This window comes from Gymnoscopelus braueri (assembly GCF_963280865.1).
Source record: "Gymnoscopelus braueri genome assembly, chromosome: 8".
Taxonomy (NCBI): domain Eukaryota; kingdom Metazoa; phylum Chordata; class Actinopteri; order Myctophiformes; family Myctophidae; genus Gymnoscopelus; species Gymnoscopelus braueri.
In genome coordinates, this window is record NC_137609.1 from 9,719,702 (window position 1) to 9,745,004 (window position 25,303).

Genomic DNA, 25,303 nt, shown 5'->3' on the forward strand with positions numbered 1-25,303 from the left:
CAATGATGTGGCTATAATTGTAGTGTGTCTATCAGCTGACACATCTGACAGTCCTGGGGCCAGATGATGCAGGTGTTGTTAGAACAAAGACCTCACTGTGAATACAGCTTATATACAGTATATACAGTAGTGTGTGTACAGTACAGTATGTATGTGTATGAAAGCATGTCTGCTCATGTGTGTGATTTGTACAGTAGTGGAAAAAGTACTCAAATGTTTTACTTAAGTAAAAGTATCAATATAGAAATACTCTGTTACAAGTAAAAGTCTGGAATTCAAAATGTACTTGAGTAAAAGTACAACATTTTTGGCATCAAAATGTACTTAAAGTACCAACAGTGAAAGTACTCATTATGCAGAATGTCCCGTTTCAAGTTTTCAAAATCTTTTGAAAATAGCAGATATACAAGCTCACAATGTGTCACGATGCGAAGCATTGTGAGTTTGTAGATCGGCTATTTTCAAATGGCCGATATGTATCTAGGGCTGAAGTGGTTAATGTGTGTTTTTTAATAATAATAAAAATCTACAAAGTAACTATTAACTAAAGTTTTTAAATAAATGTAGTGGAGTAAAAGTACAATATTTGGATCCGAGATGTTGTGGAGTAGAAGTAAAAGTATTGGAAATTGGAAATACTCAAGTAAAGTACAAATACCTAAACATTTTACTTAAGTACAGTACTCAAGTAAACGTACTTAGTTCCTTTCCACCACTGGATTTGTATGTGTGTGCGTGTGCACATGCACATGTGAAATAGAATAGGGGGCGTTTAGCTTCACCTAAACTGCAGTTCCCTGACACCTCGTTTAAACAGAACCAGAACACTTTGGAGAATCACAAATGACATGCCAAAAGACATAAGGTTCTCGACTCCTTCCCCCCACCCCCCCCAAAAAACGAACCTAAAACAATTGCTGTCCTTAAAATAGGCTACAAGTGAACATATTTTAACTCCTTGAACAACATGATAGTAGAATCATCTGCCCCCACCCCTCCTTTCTCTGTAAATATACCTATATATATATATTTGTATTGTATTGCATGTGTTACATGTAATACTGATGAATTGAGTGCAATGGACCACAATGGAAACAAGCCCCTGGGGTTTTTTGTGTTATCCTTTTAGCATATAAGCTTGACTGTACTACCTGTACTGTTAATAATGGTGTTAAAGGAGTAGTTCAACCAAAAAATGACGTATTTTCTATCAATTACACACCCCATGAAGCCTTGAATTCATGGAGATTTGTTTGTTTTAGTCGCATTCCTAAGCCAATAATTTGATGACCGGCGGTCTCTCCTACCGGATACATTAGCATCTTTCCGCCGGTAATCAAATTACTGATTTAGGAATGTGACTAAAACAAAAAAATCTCCATCAATTCAATGTGTCATGGGGTGTGTAATTGATATAGGGGGAAAAAAAACTACTCCTTTAATAAAGTATTCAATCAATCAACCATTCCAGAACCAGAACTCTTCTCGCCCTGAGTCCAGGTCCTCATGCTTCATAATAAATCCATTGCAGAGAAAACATCATTAGAATCAAGTCACACTATACAGCTGTGTGATGAACCTGCGAAATCCCTTGAAAATCTCTGGATTATAACTATACTATATATAATGTAAATAGATATATTCAATGTTTTTCGTGGCAGTATCACGCAGAAAATGTCCAGTCCAGTCCATAGAATAGTTCTCCTTGTATAAACCGTCGGTATAAAGTTGGGGTCTCGGGGTGTCCTTGGTGTTCTGGGATGAGATGGTAGTAAAAAAGAACAGACTCTTTAGAGAGAGAGAGAGAGAGAGACAATGAGCTCGTGCTCGAGTTAAAGACTTGCCCTAGAGAGAGGGGGGGAGAGGGTGGGGGGTGAGCGTCAGTCATTCGTTAAACAGAGAGAGAGAGAGAGAGAGAGAGGAAAAGGGGAGTGGGTGGGGGCATGGGTGTGTGAGGCAGAGAGACCTGATGCTATAAAAGCTCCCTCTCTTGTGCGCGTTCCCATTTCTCCAGTGAACTTTTTTTTGTTGCGGGGGGTGGGCCAGAGTGTGTGTGTGAGGTGTGTGTGTGTGGAAGAGAGAGTGAGAGTGAGTGGGTGAGTGTGTGTGACCTGAGCTGAACAGAACAACCAAAAAGGATTGATATTATTTCCACACCCAGGATGAGGCATTTATTTGTGTTTACCTGTGTGCTGCTGGCACACTGGTCCATAGACAGAGTGGAGTCTTCTGCATATGACAAGATTGTCACCCACAGCCGCATACGGGCCAGGCTTGAAGGGTAAGAACATAATGAGAGAGAGAGAGAGAGACAGAGAGAGAGAGAGAGAGAGAGAGAGGATGCTGTGCAGTGGACCTGTGCTTCTCAAACGTTTTAATTTCAAGGGCCCCCCATAACTCTGAGAGTGTACAAATGGAACCAAATGAACCCTCACGGGTCCATTTGGTTCCATTTGTACACTCTTAGAGTTACAGACCTGTAAGGGTCCATTTTTAGAACCTTCTCAATTAACCCTGAGGGGGTCCCTGGACCCCCACTTTGAGAACCAAAATAGGTTCCATTTGTGCAATCTCAAGAGTTGTACAAAATTAGTCAAAAAGGGTCCATTTGGTTCCGTTTGTAAGACACTCAGGGTTACATTGACACTGTCGTATGTTGCTGTGTGGTACAATGATAGGTTGATGTGAGAGGATGTACTGCGCAACAGGTGGAAATTAGACGTTGATGCTTTTTAAACACTTTTTTTACAAAAAAAATGCAATTTTGACAAATTGTAGAGGTTAGAATGTGGTTTGAATTTAAATTTGAGTTAACTGTATACACGTGTGGTTACAATTATTAATACATACAGTGTATGTGGATGTTTATGGAAAAAATAAGCACACATGAGTGTTGTTTAAGACGTCATGTTTGTTTTGCTTCTATGCACAGACTTGTTCTGTGGTTCAGATAGTGGTCGAACGTAAAATGTGTAAAGTATCGATTTTTTGTCATAATGGAAAGGTCAATATCCTTCCTCAGTTGCATTCACTCCTGTTCTAATTCTGAAAAAGGTTAAGGTGATCTATAGGGCTTGTGTCAGCAGTTTTCCATTGATCTAAAGACAAGACCGTTAATCCTAATTCAATAATAAGTGGGAAAGTTGTCAGTTGTGAAATTTTCATTATATACTGCAAAGTGATAAAAGTGGTTATTTGAACTTAATGAGCTATTCAATACAGCTGTCCCGTCTTAGTCGAATAATTGATTAATCAATCAATTTGGGTTTTGTCGATCGAGACATTTTTTGTTGATAAGTTGTTTTTAATACTAATACTTAATACCGTACTAGTTTCCAAAATGTTTTCTTGAAAAACTATGAGCACATCTCTTGTGAACTCTAGACATAATAACCCTTTATATGTACAAGTCTACAGGCCAATTGTCACTCAGTAGCTATTGTGAAATCAACATCAGAAAAGGCTGCTCTCTGCATGATTACAGCCTATACTGCAGCAAACATTATTTCACAGATCTTTTCAATTAAAACAACGAATTAGTCGACAAATTCCTGTGACTATTAGTCGAATAAGAATGTTTTTAAGTCTAAGTCAGTCCTATACTATTCAAGTAACACACTACAACCCATAAAGTCTACATTAACGTCTGCATCTCTCCTCCTTCTCATCCCCTCCCTGTTCATGTGTCTTCTCTCCATGACCGTCTCTCTCCATGACCATCTCCTCCTCCTCCTCCTCCTCCTCCTCCTCCTCCTCCTCCTCCTCCTCCTCTATACGCTGACACAAGCTCTCTTTGTGTTCTTCTCCTTTTCCTCCTCCTACCACCACTCACCTTTTCCACCCCTCCTCCCCCCTCCACCTCACCTGTCTCCCCCCACCTCCCTCGTCTCCTTGCAGGCCCAACGTGTGTGCTCTGCAGCAGGTCATGGGGACCAAGAAGAAGTACTTCAGCACGTGTAGGAACTGGTACAAGGGCGCCATCTGTGGCAAGAAGGCGTAAGTTCCCCCCCCCCCCCCCCACACACACACACACAAACTGTGATGTCATCACCACACCACACACCTGGGATCAATCTGTAATTCAATGGTTCTTATGAACGTTTTCATTTCAAAGACCCCCGTCACTCTGAGAGTGTAAAAATGGAACCAAATAGGTCCATTTTTCCACTCTCCGAGTTACAGACATGTAAGGGTACATTTGGAACCCTGTCAAGGAACCCTGAGGGTCCCTGGACCCCACTTTGAAAGTCACTGCTCTGATTGGTTCACATTAGTAACCAAATTTTGGTTACTGTTTTTGTTGTTGAATAGACTGGCTATACACGTTGCATTAATAGTTGTCTCCCAAAGTAATACTACGGCATAATATGTTCTCAACCGAGACAACACAATAATGAAAACTAGTCGGATTAGAAATTGATCCAAGACTTAATATTAATAGCAACTATTCAATGCAGTGCCCATCTTACCCTGATTAAATCAATACCTATGGTCATGCAAACACAAATTATGGTTTCCGAAATTGGAGTATTGTCTTACTCGGTAGCCAGGGGCGTGGCTGTAGCTGAGTGGGTAGAGCAGGTCATCCGGGGATCAGAAGGTCACCGGCACCTTTGACCCCTAACTGGTCCTCAGGTGTTGTGTTATTAATGGCTCCTAATAGTTGGCATTGGAGGAATGTCAGGTATGTGTAAATGCAATTGTCAAACACGGAAACACCACAACAACAACAACAACAACAACAACAAAAAAGAGATGAAGATGGCAGTTTTCTTTATTATTATCATTATTATTATTATTTTGCTGCGACCACACAGCTACTATATCGCTGTTGTCGGGCAGAAACGTTCACTTATCCATGTAATTGCTTTGTCAGATTTCACTTGGGTTTCTTAACGTCGGTTATATGTATTCCCAGTAATGTGTCAGGGCATCACGGCTATCTGTCTTAATAATACTCTGTGGTGTGAAAACGTAAATCTTACTTTAGTGAACTTGGGGAAGCTTTAAGTGTTAGTGTAGTGTTTCTGCAGATGTTCTTTTACAACGCCTGCTGCAGCCGTGACCGTGTCACCTCTGTATTAAAGGTTCAAAGGTCAGAGGTCGTCAGGCTCTTGTCTGTTCAGACCCGTGGTATAGGACGGTCTCTGGGTTGAGTTGTAGAAGATGTTCACCAGCTGTGACTCTCTACCCCGATGCTTGTCAAAATGCAGGTGTTGGCGTTTATAGGAAACAGAAAACGGAAAGGATTTATCTTTGTCCTTTTCAAGCAGTTGCTTTCCTCCCTCTTTCATTCTAATAATTCCCTTTTTATTCTATTCAGTTTAATCCTCCTAAATATATAATCCTCTAAATGACACATGGAATCCCCTAACTGTCCCAATCTGTTTGTCTCTGCTTCTCTGTCACCACCCCAAGCCCACTCGCCTCTCGCTCTGCCCTCCAGTCTGTGCGTGCGTGTGCGCGTGTGCGTGTGCGTGTGTGCGTGCGTGCGTGCGTGCAAGTGTGCAAGTTTGTGTGCAACCCTGACAAGTGTCCTGTGTCAGTTTTAATGACATGACGGCCCCACAGGTGCTATGCATTCCTTGACTCTGTGCAGATTGGCATTTCTATAGGTGCATTTTAACCTGACAGTCAGTCGGGAGAACCTTGGATTATAGTGCAGGTCAGATCATGTACATAGGAGCTCCTGTTTTGGGATGCGTTCATGCATGCGCGTGCGTGCATGCGTTGTTGTGCATGTGACAGGGAATGCAGGCACAGGAGGACTTGTGTTTGGAGATGCATTTTGTTTGCAGGTCCGTTGTACTTTCATCTTATTTTCCGTATTATCTTTATTATCATCTTGTGTTTATTTTATTTACAAAACAATTGTCGCTTCTTGTATGGAGTGACAAATAAACCCTCTCGAATCTTGATTTTCAAGTGATACATCGATGCAAAAGTGTTTTGATTCAAGCTGTCAGTCGGAGACCTTCTGCAAAGCATCCTTACTGGCTTCTTGAAGAAAGTCTGTTTACAGAATGTTTACATCGAACCATTTTTGCACAGAGCTGTGTGTGAATGCTCTTCTTGAACCCTAGCGTCTCTATTCCGCGGCAAACAATCTGCTATTTTCGGTGTAGAATGAAATACTAGCGGACCTAGTACAGACCCCAGGGGGACCCCGGTCAACAATATATGGTTTTAGTGGTTAAAGCCAAATGTATGACAATAATAGATTTACAATGCATTGCGATGAGACACGTTGTTAGCTTGTAGATCTGGTCTTTTTGGCACGCAACACTGACATGCGATGGGTTATAAATTGAGCTTTAGTTCCAGCACCTGGGCTAAACAAGCGTTTATTTCTTCCAGGTGATCCATGTATATAAACAATCTGTAGACTGATGTCTAGGGAGAGGAGGACACTGGTTCTTATAGGAGACCATGTTTGGAGTGTAGGGCTCGACTGGAGAACGTCTGCTGTGTGTGTGTGTGTGTGTGTGTGTGTGTGTGTGTGTGTGTGTTTGTGTGTTTGTGTGTGTGTGTGTGTGTGTGTGTGTGTGTGTGTGTGTGTGTGTGTGTGTGTGTGTGTGTGTGTGTGTGTACATCCTGGGTGGGGTCGTGTGGGACTTTTATTGTTCTGTATCAGAAACATACACTTCAAACACACACGCAGACACAGATGCATGCACGAATGCACACAGACATACACACATGTTGTACTCAAGTGCATACATACACAGATTACACACTCACATTTAAGCACGCACGCATGCTCACGCTTGCACATACACATGCACGTGCACACATACACATACAGACACACAACATTCACACACATAGGCCACACACACACACACGCACACATGCGAGTTCAAACACACAGTGCGCACACACATGCATTGCACAGGCACACACACGCACGCACGCACGCACGCACGCACGCACGCACACACACACACACACACACACACACACACACACACTCACTCACTCACTCACTCACTCACTCACTCACTCACTCACACGCGCATGCACGCACGCACGCACGCACGCACGCACGCACGCACGCACGCACGCACGCACGCACGCACGCACGCACGCACGCACGCACGCACGCACGCACGCACGCACGCACGCACGCACGCACGCACGCACGCACGCACGCACGCACGCACGCACGCACGCACGCACGCACGCACGCACGCACGCACGCACGCACGCACGCACGCACGCACACACACACACACACACACACACACACACACACACACACACACACACACACACACACACACACACACACACACACACACACACACACACACACACACACACACACACACACACACACACACACACACACACACACACACACACACACACACACATACAAACCACATGTGTTGGTCACATTACAGCTATCAGCTCCAGCACCTGCTGTTGTGTCAGGATGTGTCTGGTTTAACTGTGGGAAACTTAACTTCAAGATGGAGGATGAGAGAGAGAGAGAGAGAGACAGCAAGAGATAGAAGAGAAGAGATAGTAGGATAGAGATACTAGTTGTAAACAGAGAGAGGGGGAGAGTGACGCGTTTTGATCTTGTAGATCTGCCATTTTTTGTGTCGAGCATTAATTTACAAACAAAACATTAAAAAGTTATAATATGGAGATAAGAGGTTTCTGCCCGAAAGCGACGATTTAATATAGCACTATTTAGAGTGCGATCCATCAGCCAGCACATGCCTTATCATACAAAGTATTTGCCAAGATTTCACGCCTGCTGCTCAGCGCTGTCTTTTATGGCCGGTGTCGTAACATTAACGCATTATAAATCAAAGCTACCAAAATCCATTAAGCCGTCCATATGATATATATGATGTACAATATTGATATGCTGGAACGTGGATCAAAGTACTTTGATCCAGTCTCTCCGGCACTAATGAATTTCCCCTGAACGCTTTGTGTCAATATTGAATTTCATTCTAATATAGTGAATACATCGTAGCAAATTGTGATGTTTTCTGTCCTACCTGGCATTCGAACCCCAGGTCTCGTGCGTGGTAGACCAAACATCTACCACTCATTCAAGAGGGATCCGGATCCCTTGAATCATTGTCCAGCGGAGATGTTGCGCTTGTGAACTTCAGGTGCAGTACCACTTGTCAACCAGTAGGTGTCATACCTGACTCCAGGGTCTTAAATGTCTCAATGGAAGAGTAGGGAGTCCACTTCTAACCACTGCAGGTGTACCAGTTATTGTAATACAATGTAAATACTCTACCATTCAGAATGGTTTAAATAAAAATGTATTAATTCTAATAAGTTATGTATAGTCTCGCGTGGCCAGACTGTTGCCTCCCAAAATTTTGTTTCCGGTCATACAGTCTGGGACTCGGAAGCTCTGATTATGATTAAAATATAAAGTCGATGTGAAGCTTCCTCCCCACTTCCGTTTCATCTTTACAGTCCTGCAAATTTATCCGGTTATAAATCAAAATCATCTAAGCATATATAGCTTGCAGCTTAGCAGAAATGGAAATTTAAAAATATAATGTAAACATATTTTTTAATATATTTTGTGAACGGAAGTGCCAGCTTCCTCTCTCGGATTTCGGGAGGTCTAGTTCCAGACTCTATATAGCATTCGGAGATTGTGGAATAGTTGTCTGGCCACGCGAGACTAAGTTGTGTATAGCTTTTACACCTGTAAAACATTTAACTAAAAACCTGAAGACAACCACCACTTAAAGTGGACATTTACGAGCGATAAAAACTCGAAGTGAAACGAGATTGACGCTATCTCGACGTTAACTGTCTGTGACTAAGCTGACATGGAACTTTTGCGAAAAGGGGGAAATGGAATAATAAAACGGTAGAGGGACAGTGTGAACATTGTTCAGCCGCACTGGAGGAAATCCAGCCAGCTGTGATGAATGTCTCACTTGGATTTGGGTGTTGATGAGAGATTAGCAGAGGTTCTTTGGGGCTACGGTATATGGGTCTGCTGGGGTGTCCTCTATTTGGGTCCATTCTTCCCATCTCAGAGTTAAATTAAAACAGCGATATTTGCTGTGTTAACACATAACACGTGTACTCAGTAAAAGTGTCAGTGTTAATTTATCCATTAAGTAGCTCTGAGATTGTACAGATGCAACCAAATTATAGGTCCATTTGGTTACATCTGTACACTCTCAAAGATACTTTTTTTGGGTCGTATTTTATACTTATACTTTACATTTTGAAAATGTTAGCTTAAAACGACATCCCCAAAATAGGGGCGCCTAAACATTCAACCAATTAAAAGTATTAACAAGACCTTTTGACTAAATAATAACTACACTGAATCCATTGGAACACATGGGGGTACTTTTTTTGCATTTCCTTAAAAGCAACAGTCTTTGACCTACAGTACAGAACAAGGTTTCCACCCAACAGCAACGATGTAGTACAGCTGCTTCATGTCTGCCACTGAAAGATAAGAAGGAATCATGGCAAGACATGTAGGGTGAAACTGGAATTCCCTGCTGTGTGAATCTACGGGGAGCAGAGACATAACTAAGACTCCAGTTCATAAAACTCACGCCCTGTTAGCGCTATTCTCCATTCATTACCCAAATTGCCCCTTCGTGTGGCTGCTAATGATGTATTCTGTGGAGGAATGGCACCATGGGGACTTCCCTAACGAGCTAATTTCTGCTAAAGCACTCCCCGACTTGAGCTGCTGGAACTCAGGTGGAAGCAATTAGCCTCCCAGTGAGGCGCTGTGCGACTGCGATTGATTCACCAGCTAGTTACTGTCAGGAAAGTGTTAAAGCTGGAAATGAGCTCCCGAAGCTATTTTAATGAATAAAACATTACTTTAACCCATCTGTACTGTAGAGCATTGGTTCGTAAACTTTTTTCAAGGACCACCAGTTTGTAATGCCATAGCCCAAGGACACTCATAACTCTGATAGTGTACTAATGGAACCAAATAAACCCGTAAGGTCTCTCAGAGTTACAGACCTGTAAGGGTCCATTTGGTTCACAACTGTCTAGAGTTTTGCTGGGGGGCCCACTGGAACCCCCCCAAGGACCCCCGGGGGTCCCTGGACCTCACTTTGAGAACCACTGTATCTGCAGTGGTTGGAGCCTCCATTATTATTATTACATTGGAAATGTAGCAAGACCACCTCCAACTTGGAGGTGGTCTCGCTACACTTCCGATGTAATAATAATAATAAACTTTATTTGTATAGCACTTTTCATGACATGAAATGCAGCTCAAAGTGCTATTCAGAGCAAGAATAAAGCACTAGTGCTTTACAGAAAAAGCGAAAACAATTTAGCAATAAAGCTTGTCAACCTTGGTGTTGACAAGTGATACTGCCTGGAGCTCATAAGTGCAATATCTCCGCTGGAAAAGTGTGGTTTGCCTCTTGAATGAGCGGTAGATGATTGGTCTCTCATGCAGGATACATAAAACGTTATGGACTGCAGCTTAAAAGCTGTTTGTACGTTTTATTTCCTGACTGGACTGCCTGTTGTAGGTGTGCACTGTAGCTGTATAATTGTTGCATGTGAAATTGTTGTACAGTTGGTGTTGCTATTTCTATACAGTATATTCATATTATAGTATAATGTATTATATGTACGGATTGTATGCCGAGTTTTCAGGGAGCAATGGGCATTCACAAAATGTAAAAAAGACCCTGAAAGATCCTTCTTCATGGTTGATTACGTAACCAGAAAGAAGAACTGTCTTATGTTTTTAAACATATGGCAAGATCCCCCACCACCTGTGTGAATGTGCAAGTTTGCACTGTGTGTGTGTGTATGTGTGTATGTGTGTGTGTGTGTGTGTGTGTGTGTGTGTGTGTGTGTGTGTGTGTGTGTGTGTGTGTGTGTGTGTGTGTGTGTGTGTGTGTGTGTGTGTGTGTGTGTGTGTGTGCGCGAGTGTGTGTGTGCGCGAGCGTGTGTGTGGGTGTGTGTGTTTGCGCATGGTTGCGTGCATGTACGTGTGCATGGCGTGCGTTCATGCGTGCTTGCTTGAGTGTGTCCATCAGTGCGCACGCATGCATAAGTGTATGTGCGCACGGCTGTGTGTGTGTTCATGTTTAAACATCTGTCTTATTATTGCTGTGAGCGTGGAGCCCATCTGGAGAGCACTGTGTGCTGGCTCACACTGCTAGGGTCTGGTGGTGGTGGTGGTGTGAGGGTCAGTTCCACCTCCAGTCTCCAGACCCTCATCCATTATGCTGTCATAGTTATACCATGACCTCATACCTGCCTGACGGCCAGCCACTTTATTGGAACCGTATAGAGTATATCGTTGCTGTCGGGGGCAGAAACCTCTTATCTCCATATTTTCACTGTTTGTGGTTTTCTGTAAATTAACGCCCTGCTTGATCATACTACAGTGTCACACAAAAACATCAAAAGTAGCAGATCTACAAGCTTCGCGCCGCGTTTCGAGCTTGTAGATCTGCTACTTTTGATACTTTGGAATTTGAATCCTGAAAAGTAACAGTTTTTTGGACATAATGAGGTTTCCACCCGACAGAGACGATATACACACATAATCATCAAAGCATGGGCTTTAACAAATAGTCCATGAGCCAGAGCCCCAAAATTGAGCAATGATTATCGAAAGAGTGGGCAAAACCATACCTATATTAAATTGTTTATAGGGTCAATATAAGTAAATAAATATATGATAACCTTTCCACAGGAGCAGCTTTTTCATATTTATCACACATTTTGTTATTTTCCCCATACGTACATGACAGGTGAAAAAATGACAACATTTTAAAAATAATCATCATAATGAAACTTCCCCAGTTGATTACTTACATAAAGACAATGATTTATCGTATTACAAGTTTTCTGAAATTGTATATTTAAATATGCAAATTAGGCATTAGGAAAATATGCCCGAATTTGCATAACTTTCTAGAATCAACATTGGAACATTGGACAAAGCCAGAGTCAACATTATTATTTCATTTTGTTAAGATGTTGGAGTCAAAGGTTTTTAACGAGGGAATATTCAATATCTGGCTCAATTTTGGGGCTCTGGCTCATGGACTAAATGCCTAATTTGCATATTTAAATATACAATTTCATAAAACTTGTAATACGATAAATCATTGTCTTCATGTACTGTAAGTAATCAACTGGGGAAGTTTCATTATGATAACTATTTTCTAAATGTCGTCATTGTTTCACCTGTCATGTACGTATGGGGAAAATAACAAAATGTGTGATAACTATGAAAAAGCTGCTCCTGTGGAAAGGTTATCATATATTTATTTACTTATATTGACCCTATAAACAATTTAATATAAGTATGGTTTTGCCCACTCTTTCGATAATGAAATCTTGTCTGGCTCATGGACTAAAAGTCGTAGTTAAAAAAGAAAAAAGGGAAAAAAAACAAGAACAGAAGTAGTGAATTGATAAAGGTTTTGAGGAAGCGGTTGAAGCATAATAGGCAAGTGGTTCCCAACCTGTGGGCCGGGGCCCACTGTTGAGCCGCGAGGGTATTGCGAGTGGGCCCCCAAATAATTGGCTAAACACCTTTAAAGATTTTAATGATAATATAGCATTGATATAAACAAAATTATATTTATATTGCCGAATGACTAGCGTGGGAACCGAGGGTGTAGGTCATTACAAGTTCAGACGGGCAGCCCAAATCATATTTTTGGCCTATCCAGATTGGAATCATTAGGGGTTAAGTGTCTTGCTCATGGACACCTCAACACATAAGGAATTGAACTTGGGACCTTCCGTTTCTCAGGCTGCCTCTCTACCCATTCAGCTATGGCCGCCCTAAAAGACAAATATCTACAAGCTCACAGCACATCACATCGTGATGTGCTGTGAGCTTGTTGGATGGCTATTTTTTATTATTTTTTTGTCTGAAAACACAAATCAGATCTGCTCACCGATAACAGTGTGGATAGTCACTCCTAAAGATCGTATTTGAGAAACAAATGTTGCCTTAATTTGCCTGTAATCTGAAACAAACCCCAAAATAAAGTGGGAGAGACGCTTCTGAATGTTATTTTGTTTTTGTTTTGTTTTGCTCTCTGGACTTGAACGTCATAAAAAAGCCAGCGGATCTGAAGCATGTTTCTGATAAATCACTGTGGAACAGAAATTTGTGAAATTTTCGCTGGAATATATTGACCTTGGACAGCCTGTGGGTTTTCTGTCACCGCTCCCAATAACACATCATGATCTGTGTTCCTGTTCATCTCTGGAGGGGAAAGGGAACGCACTTACAGTATTGGTGTTGGACGCAGCCCTGAACCCCGGAGACAACCTCGACATACTGTAGAATCACAGCCGTATTTCCATGGGAAAACAGGAAGCACACTCCCTTCACGACTCGGCTGCAACGCTCGGATTGTGTAAATAAATAAGCTCCAGTAATTAGCCCAAAAGACGAAGAAAAACTCACTGAAGTACTTTGGCCTAAACCCCCTCTTACTGTAAACTCACTCCAGTAGTTAGGAGGACCGAGGGGTGTTTCTCCGGTGTTTATCCTGGAGTTACAACTTGCAATTTTACAATTTAGGCATTTAGCAGATGCTCTCCTCCGAAGGGAGTGTAAATGGCAGGAGCCCAATAAACGACAGGATAAACGGTCATGTAAATAGAGTGGAAAGAAAACAATTAAGTGTTACAAAGTAACTTGGATACCAGCTAAACATCAAACCTTAGCATGTGTCTAAACAAGAGCTATCGCCTTTTACAGTATGTCTCGTCTTTGGGGGTCCTTGACAGGAAAATGTTTGATCTAAATAACATGTACTTAGGATTTGTAGTCAATCAAACAGTATATCCATCTAAATAACATGTGAATAGTATATCTGCATAGTATAACTAGCAGCATCTTGAGCTGTCCTGTAATAGTTGTTTGCAGAAAGCGTTTTTTGAGTGACTGAGTGTCCAGAGCACTACGCATGCAGAGAAACATATGAAATCGGCATTAGAATATTAAGTTCTCAATCTCGCCAGCCTGAAAAGGCTGGTCTCTGCATGATTGCATGCAGCAAATTTGACAAATGTGTTGTTCAAACAACTAACCGATTAGTCAGCAGATTCCTATGACTGTTGGTCGACTATGAATTTATTTAGTCAGCCCTATTACCATCTAACACAATCTAGGCGACAAGAAGGCATACAAGGAATGAGAAGTGCAAGGAGGCACGCTGGGCAAGACCTTGCCGGTTGAGTGTCTAAACGGAAGTACCGCCCAAGGAAATGGCGTTGACGTTTTACAAATCTGTCTATATTCTCTGTGAATGAAACAAGTGTGGTGATTGGTCAAAAAAGATTGTTTCCGGGGGAAATGCATAGGACTGAAGACCCACCCCTATAGACACTCTATGCGTTAAGTCGTGACCAGGCATTTCTTCTCGGAGATGAGTAAAGACTGGGAACGAGGCTAGCAAGGAGGTGAGGTACAGTAGAGAGGGGTGAGGGCTAGGGCAGGGGTCTTCAACAGGGGGTCCGGGACCCCTAGGGGGTCCTCAGAGTTACTAAAGGGGGGCCACCAAATCTTTGAGTGATTTTTTTTACATTAACACCTTCAACCTTAGAATCCCTATTCTGAGGGGAAATAGCCGAAAATAGCAGATCTGCAAGCTCACAACGCCTCGCGCTGCGAGGCGTTGTGAGCTTGTAGATCGGCTATTTTCGGCAAAGAGGTTTGGTGTATAAGGAAAAAAGAGCAGATCAAGTACAGAGCCAACGATTGAAGTATTGACTTGAGGGTTTAAGTGAAATAAACAAAAAACATTAGTTCACACAACACTGTTGAAATCTATGAAAAGGTTTAATCTGCAACACACTTTATACAATATGTAGAGGGGGTCCCTGCTTCATCTCTCTCTCAGCTAGGGGGTCCTTGGCCTGAAAAGGTTGAAGACCCCTGGGCTAGGGGGAGAGGTGGAATCTGCAGACGTGGGTTTTCAGACTGTGGTGGAAAATGGGGCGTGAGTCTGTGGTCCTGACTGAGTGGGGTCAGAGGTCATTCCACTGGAGCCAGGAGGGAGAAGAGACGATATAGGAGCATTGGCCATGCCGGGTGTTTTAGGGAAGGGGAGGGGAGGGACATTACAAAAGAGAGTTGTCTGTTTGATCTCTGTCTGTCACCATCTTCAGAGTCTCAGTACTGTGGAAGGCGTTGCAGTGAAAACATCTGTATTGATACATATACAGTATCATGATCTGTTATTAGTCACTAAGCACTGGAAAGAGTTATTCACGCTATATTTGTCTAATGTGTTTACTCATAATGGCAACATGGCCTCAGTCCTTTTTCCACTAAGTGTTTATGGAATATGAGCGTCATTCAATATTATGTGCATAGAAAGTATCTTACTTTGTGAACAGAAGAAAGTGCAGTTTAAGACACATGTTGATTCAGACTCTTTTGTTCATACCCATGTGTGTGTATGTTGGTGCATCTGGATAATTCTAAAGTATTAGTGCTGCCCACAAACCTGTAAGCGCCAAACCATTGTATTAGTTACAGGTTTAACGTAGCCTACTACTATATTATGATGCTATAGACATTTTACAGGAAATATACAGTATAGGGTGACATGAATTTCCCCAAAGTTTCTTGTTTCCGCTTTTTAAATTGCATTAATGTAAGGTTTGGTGTGATGTCCTATTTAAACGTCAGTGAATGGCATACATAGTTTGGCTCCTGCACAATGACCCCTGAGATCTTTATAATTATTGGAATAGCAGGGCAGCAGAATAGGCTCAATATTAATATGTGCAATAACTGTAGTCGCGGGTTTCCAGAGGGTGTGGTATACCCGTTTGATTGGCTCAGCAGCAGATTTGAGTTCCACTCAGGTATTCTTTATTGTTCCATCTCCGGGAGCTGTTTTAGTTAAGTTGTTACCTTCTCGGATTACTTTTAGTTTCAGGCTACTCTTACATCTTGATGCAATGGTATTTGTGACTGTTTTCATATTATGCCTATTTTATTGTTTACAGTATATTGTGTTGTTTGCTGGGTTTATTGATGCTGACTGCATGGGAAATTGTCCTCTAAGGGAATGATTCTTGGCTAGCGCCGAGGCTAGTGAAGAAGCTTTGTATTCTGTCCCACTCCCCCGCAGGTCTTACTGCTGTGTTTGTGTTTCTGGTGCCACTTTGTACCATTTGGGCCATTAGGAGTTGTGTGTTCCTGTGCCAGTGTCCTCATGGTGGTATATTATAAAGCTCGCTGATCTTAGACTGTGGAACTGTGTCTTCACTTTGTATTCAGAGTGTCTCCTGTGTTCTATTGATTATAGAAGACATAACTCATAACTTAATTATTTGCACTTCAGTTAGATTTGTTTATGCAATTCTATTGCCGCTAGGGTTGCAACTAAGAATTATTTTCATATGTAATGAATCTGTCTGTTATTCAATTAATATACTTGTATTGATTTAGACTATAAATGATGGTAAACGCCTTCTCATTATCCATGTAAATGATCTGAAGCCAACATCTTGAAATATTTAGAGCTGGAACACCGTTGTTATACCTTTCCAGCCGGGAACACGTCTGTGTGTAGTTGTTTCTATATATACAGTATATAGCAATATTCATAAAAAAATTGTTTTCAGAAAACTTTTTAGAATCGGCCTCAGATCTAAATGGGTTCATGTGTTTACCCAGCAGTTAAGAACTGCAGTTTTATAATACTTTTTGTGAAGGCACATCATGACACACCACTAAACCGATTACTCAGTCCGTTGACCGATTAATCGATTCACCCTTAACTGCTGTTTTATCGAACGCAGATGTGGTGAAAATAGCCGTTATCAGGCATTACTCTCCTGTTACAAGCTTCTCCAGACCCCAGTGTTTTCTTTGTGTAATCTTTCTCGTCTCTTGCTCAGACATTGTTTTTATTTTCCCTCTGTGCGAAGTTGATCTGTCTTATTTCTTGTGGTCATGCACTGCTTTACTGTTTGATATTGTTAACTTGTTTGGATGTTATTATTTTTCTGCACACCTTTTGAGTTTAAACTTTGAACAGGACCAACGTACAGAATACAGAACATCTGTATGGTTGATTTATGTTTTTTGTTTTTTGGAAACACTTTATGTGTTTTAACGTGACACACGTGTGGCTTTGTGTACTGTTTTGTGTAGGAAAGATGCTGCCTCCAAAGATTAAGTGAACACAGATTGTTGAGTAGATATTAAAGATGAAATGAACACAGATGGTGTACATCTTTGTTGTTGTTATATCGTTGGAAGGTATGTCTTTCCATTAATTGTTAATGTCTGGTATTGTCTTCATGGTGATGACAAATGGTTTTGTTCTTACTCAGTTCTTGTTTATGCCTTACTTTGTTTGTTTCAATTATGAGGACACCAGGGATGGTAATATTTTCCTGTCTCCTGGTCCATAAAACTGCTTTAATCATGCATGGTTTTTTATCATCTAATGTGTTGAGAATGCATGAGAGTGTGTCCCTTGGCAAACACGATTTTGAAGTTTTAAATGTGGTTCAAACTAATAAACATGGAGAAGCTGCATTTCGGGGGGGGGGGGGGGTTTGCGCCACATATCTGGAACAAACTCCCATAAAACTGCAGGTGTGCTACAACTCAGATTTTTCTGTTTACGGCTGCCTTTTATTAAGGTTTTTGATTCATTTATTGTGCTGCACTGTAACTTTGTTCTTGTATTTGTTAGGAATTTATGTTTTATTTTAACTCGGGAACTGAAATATAGTGACGCTGTAAACAAACTGCTGTGATAGGAAGCATGCGTGGTTCTACGCATGCGTGACTGGTCTATCTGACAGCGCGTCACACCGCCACCTAGCCACCTGTTATGCACACTACAGCGTTTGTACGCAGAATAAAAAGTGAGAACGCAACGGCAATTTGTCGTTTTCTGTTCTGTTACCGTGTAAACGTGGCCTCATTCACTGTTGGATTCCAGGCTTGGAATCAGTTGTGTTGACGTTGCTGTGACATTTTATTGGTTGCATTTAACTTTTTAGGCATTTTTTTACAATTTGGAAAAACATTTAAAAATAGTTCAAATAGCCGATCTACATCGACACGTTGTGAGCCTGTAGATCGGCTATTTGAACTATAAAAAAAAAAATCAAAGGCGGCGCACAAGATAGGGCCCTTGTCTCTCCAAGTTTTTTTAAGGTAGAAATGAAAGTTATGTGGACTGGAGTATTTCTAATTTGAAAATATGACACACTGCTCTCCTGATCTGTGTTATATACTGTAACAGAGATTTCACTTGAAATCAAAGCTGACGTGAGAAATTGAATGACCAACTATGACCATGACGTGTATCTGTTACGAATCCTGATTTTTAACATTGTCGAATGGTGTTTTTTTTCTCAGGAACAATGTATTTTACGCTGATAATTTGCCATTTTGCTGCACTGAATTTGTGTTTATGTATTTTGCCTGTTTTGAATGGCGATTTATACTCCACAATGGAAGAAACAACAGATGTGCAAAACAACAATTGTTATGTGCTGATGATGCGTATAATGTGAAATATATCAACATAACTGTAATAATAGAGTGTCTTGTTAGCGGATCTTGTAAACAGGTCCCAGTGGAACAGTATTTTCCGGTGGAACAATATTGTCATGCTTTTCCAATGTTTTACCAACTCTACCACTTTACAGAAATGAGGCATTTTGTTTTGAAAGTTGGTTAAAAATGGGTGGAAAACATTTAGTTTGGTAGTTAGACTACTTCACTGAACAGAGGAAAAAAAGTTTCGATTTTTGCATGTGACACGCTGTGAGCTTGTATTTAGCCAACGTATAAATGGATATTAAAGTGGTTAAAGTGAGTGTGATACTGTATTAACTAATTTAGCTGGGGACCCTCTGGAACCACCGCCTCAAGGACCCCTGGGGGTCCCCGGACCGCACTCTGAGAACCTATAATGACTTGCCCAAAATAGGAACGCCAGGTTGAAAGTGTTTAAGTCTGTCTGTGGGTTTTTATAAATATTTAGCCAATGAAAAGTATTAACGAGAGCTTAAGTTGTGACTAAAATAATGATAACTAAGGTTTACATGTTTGTTTGTTTGTTTGTTGTTGACAGGATGGTGCTGTATGAGTGCTGTCCCGGTTACATGAAGCTGGAAGGCATGAAGGGCTGTCCTGCAGGTCAGTGGCTCATAACACATTTTAGATTTTAGCGTTGGCTATTAAAAAATAGCAGATCTACAAGTTCACAGCGCGTCACTTCGTGCCACGCTGCGACCTTGCACATCTGCTACTTTTGAACATTTTTTTTAAATCTTGAAAGTGATTTAGAAGGCATTTGCAGAATCGGCCTCAGGTCTTCATAGGTTAACATGACTGCATGCTAGACTTAGCTCACTTTCCATTTCAATCATACAATTCAATCAATCATTTATAACATTTCAGGTTTCAAGTAAACACTGTTGTTCATCCGTTAAAGACAGCACTTAGTACGGACCATTAAAAAAGGTTTTTCAGGAACCTGGGATCTCAGAAGACAATACTTCCTGAATGAGTTTAATTGGTTTAAACATCTCCTGTGTCTGTTTGGCCTTATAGTGGCTCCTATCGATCATGTGTACGGCACCCTGGGCCTGGTGAAGGCCACCACCACCCAGCAGTACTCGGACGTCTCCAAACTGAGAGAGGAGATCGAAGGCAAGGGTTCCTTCACCATGTTCGCCCCGAGCAATGACGCCTGGGACCTGCTGGATGAAGTGAGTATAGCACAATGGAATGTATTTTACTTGTTCGCTATGTGTATTATTGTATTTGATAGATGACTTCAGCATAACCTATCGTTACTGTCGGGCAGAAACCTCTTATCTCCATATTTGAACTTTTTCGTAAATGAACGCCCTACTTGATCATCCTACAGCGTCACACAAAAGCATCAAAAGTAGCAGATCTACAAGCTCGCTCGCGCCGCGCTTTGAGCTTGATCTGATACTTTTGCTATTTTTGAATTTGAATCCTGAAAAAGTAACAGTTTTGGACATATGAAGTTTCCACCCGACAGAGACGCAGAGAAGAAAAAGTGTGTATGTTACACATTATGTTATTTAGTTGTTGTTTTATTCTCTGTTTCAAATGTTCTGTGTGATCTGTGCAGAGTGTGCGCTCGGCGCTGGTGAGCAACGTGAACATTGAGCTGTACAACGCTCTCCACTACCACATGGTGAACCGCCGTCTTCTCACCAAGGACCTGAAGAACGACCTGACTCTGACGTCCATGTACAACGACCTGGGGCTCCACATCAACCACTACTCCAACGGGGTCAGTCTCTGTGAACACGAGCATCCATAAGACATTTGAAACCTGTAATTTAATACACATCTCTTTCAATCTCATCCATATGTTTTGAATTGAATACTGTAAGCCCTATTTTTTATTGTCACATGGCCGTGTGTGATGTACACATCTGGAGAGACGATTTCACCCATGCAACAACAAACATCAACACAGTAATGTTTGATGTTAGAGAGTAATAATAATAATAATAAACTTTATTTGTATAGCACCTTTCATGACATCAAATGCAGCCCAAAGTGCTTTACATAAAAAAGATCAACAAAATTTAAATAAAACTATATTAAACAAAAACAATAAGATCAAAGACATGATCAAGAACAAATTAAAGGATCAAATTTAAAATAATACAAGAAAATAATAAGAAAATAAAATGGCCCATAAAAGCAGAAAGCGTTTTTTAGAATTCATTTTTGGCACCTCGAGGAGGCCAGCACTAGATGACCTAAGGAGACGGATTGGAACATATTTGGGAAGGCAATCCGAAAGGTAGGAAGGTGCTAAACAATTAAGTGCCTTAAAAACTATTAAAAGGATTTTAATCAATCCTAAAAGTTACCGGGAGCCAGTGTAAGGATGCTAAAATCGGAGTGATATGTTCTCTCATCTTGGTTTTTATCAAAGGGATAGTTCATCCAAAAAAACACCTTTTTTTCTATCGATTAGTCACCCCATGGAGACTTGAATTCATGGTTTTGTTCAAGTCTTTATCGCATTCCTAAGCCAATAATTAGATAAAGGATACACAAAGGAGACTCTGTGTCTCCTACCGGAACCGCTGCCGGTCATCAAATTATTGGCTTAGGAATGCGACAAAAAAAAAAAATCCTTAAATTCAAGTCTCCAAATGATAGGAAAAAAGTCATTTTGGGGGTGAACTATCCCTTTAAAACTCTGGCTTCCGCATTCTGAACAAGTTGTAGTCTGTCAGTGCTTTTCTTAGGAAGGCCAGAATTTTTTTTTAACGTTTAACACATTAACCGCCAAGAACGTAGTCCTACGGTCCGTTAAATCCAACTGTTAAGCGCCGAGACCGTAGCCCTACGGTCCACGGTCTTTTCGCGCTAAACACTTCCGGGTTCACTTTCGGAATTTGTTTGATCCACTTCCGTTTCCGGTTTGATGACCGGAAATAGAATTATTTGGGATCCGGTTTTGACGATCACGTCCGCTCTCGTTCTACAGACGAAACTGAAACTCAATTCTCTTCCTGTAGTTTTTTCTCCTCGCATTTCACTGTTTAACGTAATCCGCTCTAAATACAACATGGATACCCCGTTTGACACGTGGTCTTCACTGGGAGATACAGTGGGATGTCGCGGATGTAAACAGACCTTGTACGGCTCAATCTTAAGGATTTTAACAAGATCTATGGCGACATGAAAAAAACAAAAAAACAACAAAAACACCTTGGCACTGGTGAGTACATTATGAGATTAACCTCTGGCGGTCGATGTGTTAAGAACCACCGCACTGATCGGTGCCTCGCAAAGCAATGTGTTGTCAGTGCAATAACCCCGGGCAATGCCGGGCAAGCTGATTTCTGCTTGTATGTGATATATCCTTTAAATCCTAAAAAAGCCTCTCTCTTCCTGTGCAGATCGTGACAGTAAACTGTGCCAGGATCATCCATGGCAACCAGGTGTCAACCAACGGCGTGGTGCACGTCATCGACAGAGTCATCAGCGCCGTGGGCAACACCATCCAGGACGTCCTGGAAGTCGATGATGACCTCACTTCCTTCAGCGTAAGACCCCCTTTAGCGTGTCATCATTTTGTAGTCCGCTCCTTAAGGGATTCCGGATCTAACGTCTAAGTCTAACAAAACATAACTCAAGTCACCAAGCCCACATCTGTTTGAAATAAAGCCATTTAATACAAGTAACAAGGAGCACCGCTGTTGTAGAACTTTAAAAGAAGAAACTGCACTGGAAAACTGCATTTTGTGTGCCTACTTGCAGTGGTGTAAAGTAACTAAGTACATTTACTCAAGTATTGTACTTAAGTACACTTTTGAGAAATGTTTACTTTACTGGAGTGTCTCCAATTTTCAGTACTTTTACTTCTACTCCACTACATCTCAGAGGCAAATATTGTACTTTTACTCCACTACAATTATAAGACTTTAGTTACTAGTTATTTTGCAGATATAAATTATCATATTATAAAACATACATTAACCACTTTAGCCCTACTTTATGCATAGGCTTTTTGAAAATAGCCGATCTACAAGCTCACAATGCATCGCATCGCGACGCGTTGTGAGCTTGTAGATCTGCTATTTTCAAACATTTTAGTATACTTTTGGTACTTTAAGTATGTTTTGATGACAATAGACCGCCGAAGTCTGACGTCATTTACACATCCTTTGTTTGTCTACCTGGTTCGCAGTTTTCCACCCCCGTTCTGAATCCCATAGACGTATTTAATATCGCGTCAAATAAGAACTGTGTTCCAAAAATAAACAAATGACCCCGGCGGTTTGACTCTTATGGATATGAAGCATCAACTGACGGTGAGAAAACGCTAATGTTACTTCCGCCGAATTAGTTACATTTTCGCCAGAAACAGACTGTATCAAATATAAGTGACTGACTATCATAAACGATACAGAACCTCCTCCCTGACAATAACGCCGACACGCGGTGTTTATTTTTGGACCACAAGACGATTCTAAGATGACCCAATGTTATTCTCCATAGAGAAATTACTTCCGCAAACCTGGGGATGAACGAGTGACATCAGGACTTCGGTGCTCTATACTTTTCTACTTTTACTCAAGTAACATTTTGAACACAGCCTTTTACTTGTAACAGAGTACTTCTACATTGCTGTATTGAGTACTTTTTCCATCACTGCCTACTTGTGAACAGTTTCCTCTCAGTGTAGCAGCTGTAGCAACGTTAATGACATGCAGTTTTAGCTCCAGGTTCATATAAATAAATACGTGTGGCAGTTACATTCACATGACAAAGCTGGTGTCCCCCTGGTTGTTAACTTAATTTCTTGTCGTCTCTCCAAAAAAAGGCTGTGGCTCTGGCCTCTGGTGTGATGGAGAAGCTGGGCCAAGCCGGCCACTACACCCTGTTCGCTCCCACCAATGAGGCCTTTGAAAAGCTGGAAGCAGGATACCTAGAGCGGATCATGGGAGACCAGGCTGTTATGCAAGGTAAAACCTCACTGAAGATTACATTAAATTAACCCATTAAAGCCGGGAACACATCTGTGTCATTTAGATTTCTTCTTTAGGCTGTTCAAAAATAGCAGATCTACAAGCTCATAGTGCAGCATAGTGCAGGGGGGGGGGTCCCTGGAACAAAATATTTTGAGATGGGGGGGTCCGAAGTTTGAGGACCACTGACATATAGAGACATACGTTTTTCAGAAAACTTTTAGGATTTAGAAGACATTTGTTGAATCCCCAGAAGCAAAGATTTGAGTTACAAATGTTCGCTTAAAAATATATATATATTCAAAGATTTGCACAAATTTTCACGATTTATCAAAAGATTGCAGATCTACAAGGTCATAGTATTGGCATTCGGTGCCGGCGCTATGAGCTTGTAGATATGCTATTTTTGGAATAGCCAAAGAAATGCAAAACATATATGAATGGGTTAACAATTGTGTGCAGACTGTTTATTCCTTCCTTCCTTTGGAGTGTGCTGTATCAAGGGTTCTTGACTGCAACTTCTTGAATTGAGTGTGCTTTCATTTATACTGTGCTGAGGGCAAGAGTAAACTATAACACACACTGATGACCAGAAACCTTTTAAAGCTAAAACATACCATCATCTAATGTTATGGCTGCACGCTGGCTGGCCATAGGCAATGGCCACAAACAACAAAAATGTCTGGTTAAGACAAGAGGTTCATTTGAGGTCCAACAGATCCTAATGGGAACATTGCTATGTTTCTATTCATATCCTTCGTAGTTGGTCTGTCCTCATATACCCCATTCTCCGAGTTGGGCCAGTTCCTCTGGGGGTGAAAGACACCCCATATCACCTCAGTCAGTGGCATGCAGGGTCACGGACCAAAAAAGTCTGAGAAACATCCATACACACAACACACCAGTGGTGGAAAGAAACTAACTACATTTACTCAAGTACTGTTCTTATTATTTTAAGGTACTTTTACTTCACTCGAGTATGCCTATTTTTTATTTTATTTTTTATTACTTTATAATTGTCCTCCACTACATCTCAGAGGCAGATATTACACTTTTTACTCCACAAGTATTTGAAAAATGTTATTAGGCCTGCTACAGTAGTTACTTTATAGATTTTTAATATTATTTCAAAACCAATGGAGCCCTGTATTATATTTCAACTATTAGAATTTGTTTTGAATACTGGCCTTTTACTTGAGTATCGTGGTATTGCTACTTATACTTAAGCAAAAAAATCACTACTTTTTCTTTTCACCACTGCACACAACACACACACTCATACATCACTTACACTCCCCCAAGTCACAGACCAAAGCGGGAGACATTTGTCTCCACAATGTCAGCAGCTTATCTTGCTTATCTACTGAGCTGCTGGCTGGCTGGCCAGCAGGACTCTTGCTGTTATATCATGATGATGAAGTGGGGTTTGCGGTGTGCTGAGCATGTGGTTAAAAAGCCAGCAGCCCACAGTACGACCTCAGATACTGTAGATTCTCAGACAGTTGGCAGACAGGTTAACAAGCCAAGCCGCGTCAGAACCGCATCCAAAGTTAAGATGGTGTGCGGCCCCCGTTGGCAGGAACAGGATGGGTTTGAGCCATCATCGCTGTGTGGGTGAAATTGAAATAAAATCTTGTACTGTATGTCCACACAACTGTTATTTTCAGAACATTTTTTAATTAACCCATTAAGACCTGAGGCCGATTCTACAAATGCCTTTCAAAATCAGTTGTTTTCAAACTTTTTCGTGCAAAGGACCCACCTAAATGATATGTATTTGGCTGCGGACCCCCCATCTGAAAAAAAG

The 25,303-nt window shown here is 41.3% G+C and overlaps 1 protein-coding gene across 1 annotated transcript in view; it reads left to right on the forward strand.

Annotated features, from left to right (window-relative positions):
• Window positions 1-2,025: 2,025 nt before the first annotated feature.
• Window positions 2,026-25,303, forward strand: part of postna (periostin, osteoblast specific factor a) — a 48,210-nt gene continuing 24,932 nt past the window's right edge. Inside the window, 7 exon segments of the mRNA XM_080436282.1 lie at window positions 2,026-2,281; window positions 3,898-3,996; window positions 19,092-19,156; window positions 19,574-19,731; window positions 20,127-20,291; window positions 21,925-22,071; window positions 23,352-23,493. Coding sequence (XP_080292408.1) covers window positions 2,163-2,281; window positions 3,898-3,996; window positions 19,092-19,156; window positions 19,574-19,731; window positions 20,127-20,291; window positions 21,925-22,071; window positions 23,352-23,493 — 895 coding nt within the window. The 5' untranslated portion in view covers window positions 2,026-2,162.